General features: G+C 35.8%; 1 protein-coding gene across 1 annotated transcript; it reads left to right on the forward strand.

Moving 5' to 3' along the window:
- Window positions 1-1,698: 1,698 nt before the first annotated feature.
- LOC105720049 (olfactory receptor 51A7-like) lies at window positions 1,699-2,646 on the forward strand. Its single transcript, XM_012456358.2, has one exon. The coding sequence runs from the start codon at window positions 1,699-1,701 to the stop codon at window positions 2,644-2,646; it is 948 nt and encodes a 315-aa protein (XP_012311781.2).
- The last annotated feature ends 7,600 nt before the right edge of the window (window positions 2,647-10,246 follow it).

Here is a 10,246-nt window from a genome sequence, read left to right on the forward strand (position 1 = left end):
GAATTAATGATACACTATCCAAAAGGAGCTCTGCACACTTTTTCCCTGTGGACTTTAGGCGAGAGAGAGTTGCTAATATCCAGATCATGACAAAACAACTGCTTTATCCTCTTTGGAAGGTAGCCCAGGTCTTCTAGAAGAGGATTTGTCCTTAATGACTCATGAGAATCCCATTCTGGAGGATAAACTCATTGAAAAGTTTGTGGTTTTGTTCCTAATTGTCGAGAGTTCTTTTACCATGCCCTAGCCCCTCAATAAAACCTTTATTTTTGGGCCAAGGAGTAGAAATGGATGCTTTATATATATTGGAGCCTTATCAACTTGGATATGCTTAATGCTATAAAGCAAATGAAAACCCTCAAATATACATAGTTGATTCAGTTACCTATGAAAACACTCTAGAGTTGTGGAACAGCTATTTATCTTATAATGCCAGGGGGAAAAATGGGCCCAGATAGTACCAACCCACTTCATCTGTTACATACTAGGTCTCCAATCTTGCTATAGTTTAGTTAACTGAGCCACTCTATAGCTGTGAAAGTGTACATTGAACTACAGAGAAAGTCCAAGAATCTCTTCTCTCCTCCCATCCTCAAAGATGGAGAGCACCATTATGGATTGGTCATACTTAAGGACATTGTATCCACTGCCATACAAAAAGGTGGGATTTTCACTATGCTGTAAGAGAGGGTTAATAGTCAGTCATACATGGCATATGTTGTGTCCTTACTTTGGACTGCTTCCTTTGGAGAGCTTGTGAGTAAAAACAGCTTTAGAAGCTGAGAGCCTGGTGATACGGTTTGAGTATTTGTCCCACCCAAATCTCATGTTGAAATATAATCCCCAACATTGGAGATGTGGCTTGTTGGGAGGTGTTTAGCTCATGGGAACAGATCCCTCATGGCTTGGTACTGTCCTCTTGATAGTGAGTGAGATCTCACAAAATATGATGGTTTAAAAGTATGTGGTACCTCCCCTCCCTCTCTCACTTTTGTTTTTGCCATGTGACATGCCTGTTCCTGCCTCACCTTCTGCCGTGAGTAAAAGCTCCCAGAGGCCAACCAGATGCCAGTGCCATGCTAGAAGAGCCTGCAGAGCCACGATCCGGTTAAACCTCCTTTCTTTGTACATTACCCAGCTCCAGGCATTTCTTATAGCAATGGGAGAACAGCCTATCACACCTTCCCTGAAAAAATGTTTGTAGCAAATGACTAGAAATTGAAGAAACCATTAATTTTCTTCATTCTTCAAAACTAGTTACTACTTCCTGGGGTTCCCTAGTCCTTTTTCTTTTAGTATTATTATTATTCTAGATTCATTCCGGATCAGGGAAGGGAGTCCTATAGTCCATTCTGCCTCTACACAATTTGTTGTTGAAATGGGGTAAGGCAAAGCCTGATAACACAAGAGGAATTTGTTTGAAAGTTACTGCTCTTTCTGTGGATGTGTTTTCTGAGGACTTAACCAAGATGTATTACAGTACCCATATTCCTGGTTATCCTTTTCAATTAACATCTGACTTTTTTATACTCTGTTTAGAAGTAATATCTCTCTTTTATTTCTTAAAATAAGAAATCTTTCACAATTCCATTGTCTTTATTTCCTAGACAAACATGCTGAAAGGAGGGAATGAACATAGGAGATCTGTATTGAATGTCATTTCAGACCTGAGAATAAAGTCTTTTCAATGAACTCAACATGCACATTCCCAATTCTTCTGAAATTGAGATTACCACCTTCTTTCTGATTGGAATACCAGGGCTGGAGCATGCTCATGTATGGATTTCTGTCCCCATCTGCCTCATGTACTTGGTAGCCATCGTAGGCAATTGCACAATCCTCTTTGTAATCAGAACTGAGCCCTCACTCCATGCACCTATGTACTATTTCCTTTCCATGTTGGCTGTCTCTGACCTGGGCTTGTCCCTCTCCTCCCTACCCACTATGCTGAGGATCTTTGTATTCAATGCCACAGGAATCTCCCCAAATGCTTGCTTTGCTCAAGAATTCTTTATTCATGGATTCACAGATATGGAGTCCTCAGTGCTTCTGGTCATGTCTTTGGACCGCTTTCTGGCCATACGCAGCCCTCTGAGATACAGCTCTATCCTCACCAGTGCCAGAGTTGCCAAAATGGGGCTGGTGTTTCTCATTAAAAGCATGGTCTTAGTACTTCCATTTCCTTTTACTCTTAAGAGGTTGACATATTGTAGGAAAAGCCTACTTTCTCATTCCTATTGTCTCCATCAGGATGTCATGAAGCTGGCGTGCTCCGACAACACAGTCAACTTCTTCTATGGTTTCTTTGTTGCCCTCTGTATGATGTCAGACAGTGTGTTCATTGCTGTGTCTTATGTGTTCATCCTGAAGACTGTCATGGGAATTGGATCCCACAGGGAGCGGCTCAAGGCCCTCAACACCTGTGTCTCCCATATCTGTGCTGTGCTCATCTTCTATGTGCCCATCATTGCTTTGGCATCCATGCACCGCTTTGGCAAGCACAAGTCCCCAGTAGCCATGATCCTCATTGCTGATGTTTTCTTGCTAGTGCCACCTCTTATGAACCCCATTGTATATTGTGTGAAGACACGGCAAATTCGTGAAAAGGTTTTGGGAAAACTGGGTCTACAACAATGGTGTCGGTAAACGGCCGGGATCAGGAAAGAAAGTAATATCTTTCTAAGCAAAGTATTACCAGTGATTTATCATCATCTTTTTAAATTATTCATATATAGTAGGCCTTTCTTACCCATAGGTTTCACATCTGCAGATAAAAAATATTCAGAAAAAAATGTATGATTGATTGCATCTGTACTGAAAATGTAGATAATTTATTATTATTCTCTAAACAATACAGTACAACTATTTACATAGTATTGTTATTGTATTTGGTCATAAACATTCTAAAGACACTTTAAGGTATATGGGAGGATGTGTATAGGTAAGATGCATATACTATGCCATTTTATATGAGACTGAACATCCTCAGATTTTGGCATCCTTAGGATTCCATGATCCTGGAACCAATTTCCTGTGGATAATGAGTGATAACTATAATCAGTACAGCATTTAAGCTGTTTAAGGGTTCTGTGAACGAAGGACTGACATGGCCGTTGATAAGTATGTATGTGACAGTCTTAGAATATTATTGAAATCATGACTCAATGCACTGAAACAGCATTTTAAATACACTGTTTATAGCACAAGGATAAGTATATGTGAAAGCAGGGCTTGTATTCCCTTGCAGACAAGGACTATCAAGGAGTCGAAGATTAAAGGTTATCACTGCAATCCAGTTGCTGGTTTTCTTTCGGGTGATTTTCAGACACATGGCATTTGTTGAGAAACATTCAGTCAAATTTTGTGTGAATTACTGATTGCCCATTTAAGTGAAAGAAGTCTATTGTCAATATGAGTTGGTTAACAATCCGCTCACTTTGTGTCTTCCTTAACAATTAAATAGGTAGTGTAGGGGGAAAACCCCGCAAGTGCCATGGCAAGGGTCATAAGCCTTGGCCTGTTCCCATATAAATATTGATTTAGAAAAGAATTAGAAATGTAGGCACATAGTTATTCCTTTATATAATCATATGTAATCTTATAGTTACTTATACATAAAGATATATACTCAATATAACCTTTAATTTTACTGACTACTGGGTTATGAAGCATGGAACTGAGGTGACATTGTGAACAAAGTGATCCTAAGGCAAGATGCTCTAAGCCCTCTGTCACACCCACATAAAGGCTGCTGGAGGGCACCGAGGCTGTGTGGCAGCGCCAGCGCTGTGAAAGCGCCCGCTGTTTAGCCACCTAGGGAGGAGATGTCCAAAATAGCCAAGACATCTCCTTCCTGGGGAAGTTACGAGAAAACCCTGCTTCTCCAAGCTCTTGTGGCAGGGCCTGATGGCTGTCAGGAAAGCCCACAGACATCCAGGGGCTTAACTGTCTCTATGTGATGCTGTGCTTCAGCGGTCACGTTCCATGTCTACTTTCACACCCTGCTTCTGCACCTGGTTTCTCTTTTTCTCAGAAGATAAGAATTAATGTCCTTGACATTTCTAACAAATATGCGAAGAGTGCTGATGCATTAGATTTTCTCCTCCTCTCGGCTGCTTGAAAGTATTCGGCCCAGTATCTTCAAGACACGTAATTTACCTGACCCTATCACCGACCACCATTACCTAACCCTACCTTCCCTGCCCACTGCTTTGTACTCAATAAAAGTCAGAGTGTCCAGGCACTCGGGGCCACTGCAGGTCTCTGCGCTTTGGTTGACAGTGGACCCCAGAGCCCAAACTCTCTTTTCTCTATCTCCTGTGTCTGTGTCTTTTATTTCTACAGTTTCTCATCTCCTCACCAGCAGGGAGGGGCTCACAGAACCCTATAGGGCTGGACCCTATAAGGTAGATCCAGTAAGTCTTCTACCTTGTCATTTTCACAGCCTTGAATTACGGCAATCAACTATCTCATAACATTTCTTAATAAAAACCAACTTTTTTCTATGCCAATCCAAGGTTCCATAAGCCACAGTTATATAAAGAACAGAGGAATGATTGTGTTCTTGGTAAGAAATAGGAAAAAAAATTTAAAATACAATATTTTTAAGTACTAATATCCTTGATTAGGACGTATATCTAAAATATATGTTCTAAAATAATAGTTCTTATGGTTGTTTAGACATTTCATATTTTAAATTACTATCTAATGTTTCAGTTTCACTAAGAGCTTAGAAATAACTTTAAACTAGCATGAAATAACTATATAATATTCAATATATCATAATATGCATGGTTATATAGTTTCGTATTTTTTCAAGAAAATAGCCAACCAAAGATGTTTGGGTACCTCAAATTATTTTCTGTAAAATGCATTTGTTTCTTGTCTATCTTTTATTTGTGAGTACTTAGTAGTAGACAAAGATATAAAACATAAATTTAGAATAAGTCAGTCCTTAACAATTTTCTGCTATGAATTAGTAGAAAACTATTGTTAATTTATTTCAGTTTTATTGCCTAAGTTGAGCTCACAAGTAATTACTATTATTTCTGTTTCAAAGAACCATTTTGAAGAAGGTTCAAGTAATCTTATGTATTTTATATGGTGAAATAATCTTACATAGTCTATGCCCCAGGTGAATTTAGGTGAGTTCTTATTGTGTGATAGTTGATCCCGACTAGATGCCCACAGCCTCACTGGGGAAGGGAAGGACAATCTTGCTTGCCTCCTCCCAGGCTGCATTATTAAAGTCTTTTTCTGTGACCTCAAACAGTCTCCATTTATGTCATAGCTATTAGTTGCTTGTCTGTTTCTCTTAATTTGTATTTTGTTTCCTCAGAGGAATTGCACTGATCAAATGTATTGGCATGTCTCCAGCACTTGTACAGTGTATAAAACTGGCATCTGACTAGTAGTCTGACACATTTCCCAGCTTGTTTTGAAAAACAAACCAAAACAACAACAGGAAAGTATTTAACAACTCAGGATATCTTGATAAATTACAAGCACAACAAACAACTCGAACGATAGAAAACCTATTGCCAAAATAAGTAAGGAGTAACTATAAATTTCAAGTCAATTAAGCTGTCCTGAAAAACAAGCCATGTTCTGTTCAACCACAAGAAAAAGAAAACATGTTTTTATGAAAGAAACAATGAAGTTTTTAGTTTTTCTCCTCAATTCAGAAACACAAATCTGTACTAGATGGAAATCACTCAAGTCATAAAATGCCAATAAATGTTTCTGGATCAAGAGTCAGTAGGCTAAAAATTGTCTGTTTCTCTCAATTATCTAACAGGTTTAATATACTTCTAATTAAGCTTCCAGTAACATTTATTTTGTAATAACTAAAATAATTCTTAAAACAGATATATAAGAGTAAATAGGAAAATATATAATAAAAATAAATACATTACAAACTATAATAAAGCTTAATATAATAGTAAGATTTATTAAACAGCTGTAAAATTGTGCAGTTTACTCAACAAATTGATCAGATCAAGGAAATAGAATAATCACACTGCAACATATGTAAGATCTGAAAATGTAACATATAATCAAGAAATATCAGAATCTAATATAAAATTGATGGAGTAGTCAAATAATACAGGGAGGAAAAATGAAAACCTATTCAACATTTCATATTTCTGTGTATGTGATATTTATCACCAACAAAAAAATTAAGTACAAAGATAATTTTAAATTCTACTGAAAATAAGCAAATAAATTATGTCTGGATGGGATAAGTTCTCTGATTAAATAACTACAATGCTATTACAATGGAAAAGTGAAAAGAAAAAAGAAGCCTGGAATTCTTGTCAAAGTTCACAAAGTCTCTTACAAATAATCCTTAAGGTTGCAGTTTTATTCTGGGTTTGCCAACAGGCTATCTGTCTAAAATAAAGCCTTCTGTCCTTAATCTTTGTTTAGGGTTAGATGCTACAAACTAGATATGTCTTGGAATTCTTGCACTTTTGAATAATACTTGTATTTTTTCCTTTTGATGAAGATAGAACCAAAGATATATTAATTTGGCAGCAATATGAGAACAAAAAGCATTACATATATTTATTGAAAAGCAAATAGTTATATGAATAACATTTGAAGTCACAATTTAGAAAATAATGACAATAGAATATATCTGGTACTGATCAGGTGCCAAGCATTGGGCTATATGTTTACCAGAATTAACAGCATTAACTTTTGCAAGAGCCTGGAAAGGTAGATTTTATTACTTCCTCTTCTTCTCTGGGTTAAGAAGTTAAAGATTTATGAAGTTTAATGACTCTCCAGTAATATAGGGCAATAAAGTGTTAGGAGCTTAAATCTAAGCCCATGAAGTATGATTTCAGAGCCCAGAAATTCAGCCACTACAGTTGGCCAATCCAAGGAGACCAACAGTTATTTTGCCTACTTCTAAATTTAATAATTTATATTTCTGGAAATCTATAAAGATAATCAGAGATAGAATCAAATATATATTTATAAGAAAATATATGAAGGGTTACTGAAGTGTTAAGCAATAGGAAATAGTAGCATAAACCATGACGTACAAATATGATAACATGTTATTCGCCAATGCAACACAGTATCAACGACAGAGTGTGCTTGCTAAACCCTGTGTTGGTTTTCAGGATTAAATGAAACATTAGACATAGGCCTACTATCATGTATTTCAGGTGGTGGAGAAAGCAAGTAAGTGAGTAATAAATTAGCAAAGTATAGTAATTTTAATTATGCACCTAAGAAAGGGCCTATTTTGGGGGATAATGAAAGCAAAGCTTCCTAGAAGTAAAATCTAATATAAAATATGGTTTAATAGAGAATAATGAATAATAGCAGCAAATATTTAAGACATACATTTGCACATAAACTATTATCTTTATTTCTAAATGTACACATATATATGCCCATGTGTTTGTTTATTAAAGAAAAACAGGTTTAATACACTTAGGTTATATACAGTCATGAGTTGCTTAATAAGGGGAATTCATTCTGAGAAATGCATCATTGTGTGATTATCATGTAGTGTATTTACACAAACCTAGAGGGTATAGCCTACTACATACCTATGAGATAACCTATTGTTCCTAGACTACAAAACTGTACAGTATTTTACTGTCCTAAATACTGAGGTAACTAACACAATGGTATTTGTGTATGTCTAAACACAGAAAATGTACAGCAAAAATACTGGTAGTATAGTCTTGTGGGACTACTGTGGCATATGAGGTCCATTGTTGACTGACAGGTAATTATGGGGCACATGACTATATTATGTAATCTCCCTATAGGATTGCAAATAATTGTTATTATATTTTAAATATGTTTCTATTTCTGAACACATTCACACATTTTAATTTTATATATTACACTCATAATCAGAAAAACTCCAAATATATAAAATACTTTGCTTAAAATCACAAAACACAAGTTCATAGCCTTTTAACAATTACTATAGGGTGGAGTACATTGATAAAAATCTTTTTGGTGTTGAGTGAAAATGTTGCATTTTGAGTCAGGTATTAAAAACTACATTTTTGAGTAGAAAAAGATGAACACACATATGGCACACTATTTATGACTGTCATAAAACTGGAAGAAGTATCACACATTTTCACAATTGTTCATCTAAAACCTTTGGAATTCAATTATATTTCAAACTTTAAAAGAGCCATATATCTCTGGAGGTATTACCCTGCACTCAAACATAGCAATATTTCTGAAGTGAAATGTGTAAAATAAATTATGATCCATAAATATGTTCATACAATATTCTGTTAGGTTTTTTAGCCAATAAATTTTGACACCAAACTTAAGGAAAAAAAAAAAAAAAAAAAAAAAAAACACTGTTTTTCCAGATATTTTGAAACTTCTAAATTGTGAATAGAAAATTATAAGTCTACCAAGGAAAACTTTTAGAAAAGTCCTCAAAAGGAGCAACTGTAAAGCCAGAGACATCTGAAATAACTAAGGCAGAAAAGTTTGGAAGGTTAGATTAGTGTGTAATCTGGGATGTCTGCCCTGCCACAAGTTAATTTCAGGTCAGAGACACTGCCATAGTATGATACCCTCTAAGGAAAATTGTCTGGCATCAGATGTCTAGAAACTAGATATGTATTTAGATTCAACATCTTTTCTATATCTTTGGATTCTATATCTATTCTATATCTTTGGATTCTTGCACTTTTGAATAATAGTTGTATTTATTTTCCTTTTGATGAGGACAGAACCACAGAGACATTTATTTAGCAGCAATATGAGAACAAAAGTTGAAAGGTAAAATACTGAACTGTGGTGTAATAGGATATAAAGACTTCCCTCTGAGTGCACAAGACCAAGAAACATTTTGGCTACAATGAGGGACTTGGAGTTTGAAAAACTGAATTTTACTTATAATTGCATTACTTTATAGGATGGTCATTCACTCGTTTTTCCTCACCTAAAAAGTGTGTGAGTCCTGCCACACACTCTTATGTAATCTCAATTACCTGAATGTGATGTATAAAAGGAGACTCATGCAAATAATTTTAAATATAAATGATATGCGACTATTGTTGGTAAAAGGGATTGGAGCCGAAGCGAAGCAAAATCACAAAGTTGTCAGTGCTTGAGCTGAACGATGCAGCTTGAAAGAGAACTGAGGCCAGAAACCAGATTGAGACGGGTGTTCCCTATCTGCCAAGGAATAGGAAGTTGATATAAGGGGAGGAAACGGGTGACTCAAATCAAAGTACCTGCTTCATCGACAGTGCTCAGACATGAATTAAATTATCCTAGGTAGGATGAAATTGTGAAAACTGTGAAAAAAAACCTGAAGAATTATCTCCAGCACCCTAACAACTCTGCACCTGAGTTTACTTCTTCACAAAATAAATATGAGGCAATCTAGAAATTTCCAATTAAAAAGCATCAAAGCTACTGTTCAATTCTACAGTGATGAGTATACTACAGAGTAGAAGCAGTTAATAGCTAAGTAAAAAATTAACGACCCAAGAAAAAAGAGCAAACAGAAAAAAGCTGCAGTTCTGAGAATTAGCAGTGGAGTCACTATGGAATCAGGATTAGAACTGTATTAGAATATACAGGCAATGGGAAAATAACAAAAGTCAATATGTAATGTTAGATATTGAATGGATTGGAGGTATGCAAAGTACTAACTAAAACTGAAAAAGTGTCGCTTCTATTAAGAAGAAAAGGGATTAAAGAAAGATAGAGGTAAGGGAGTATATTTGTAAGGATACAGTGCTCTCTAGAAGTGACTCCAGGAACCGAAACCAATGTGCAAGACTTTCCTAAAGTTTTTAATTAAAACTTTCTATGTGTGTATCTTTGTGCACATGTGTAACTTTTCCTTTTACCAGCTCAAGTAACAACCTTCATTGCCTCACTGGAAATGTCACCTCAGGGGGAAAAAAATGTTCAGCTCGATGTTAAAAAAAAATTGTAATTTATTTCTGGTCTAAAAATTACTGTTTTAAAGGAGATAACTAACTTATTCCACTATATTAAAGTGAGGAGTCATGTCATTGTTTAAAATGGCTCAGGGACTATACTAAATTAATTTGGTTTTAAATGATGGCGTTAAAAAATAAAACTCTTTGATAAGCTCGGGGGAAGTTACTGTCTTCTTCCCACTCCAAAAATTCAACTGGAATTGACTCAGCAACCAAAATACCTGTGGATAAGACTGCCCCAAGTCACTTCCTTTTTGAAGTATAATTCATGTCCTGACAATTTCCTACCT

This window comes from Aotus nancymaae, unplaced genomic scaffold, assembly GCF_030222135.1.
Source record: "Aotus nancymaae isolate 86718 unplaced genomic scaffold, 86718_ANA_hifiasm-v0.15.2.pri h1tg000059l, whole genome shotgun sequence".
Taxonomy (NCBI): Eukaryota; Metazoa; Chordata; class Mammalia; order Primates; family Aotidae; genus Aotus; species Aotus nancymaae.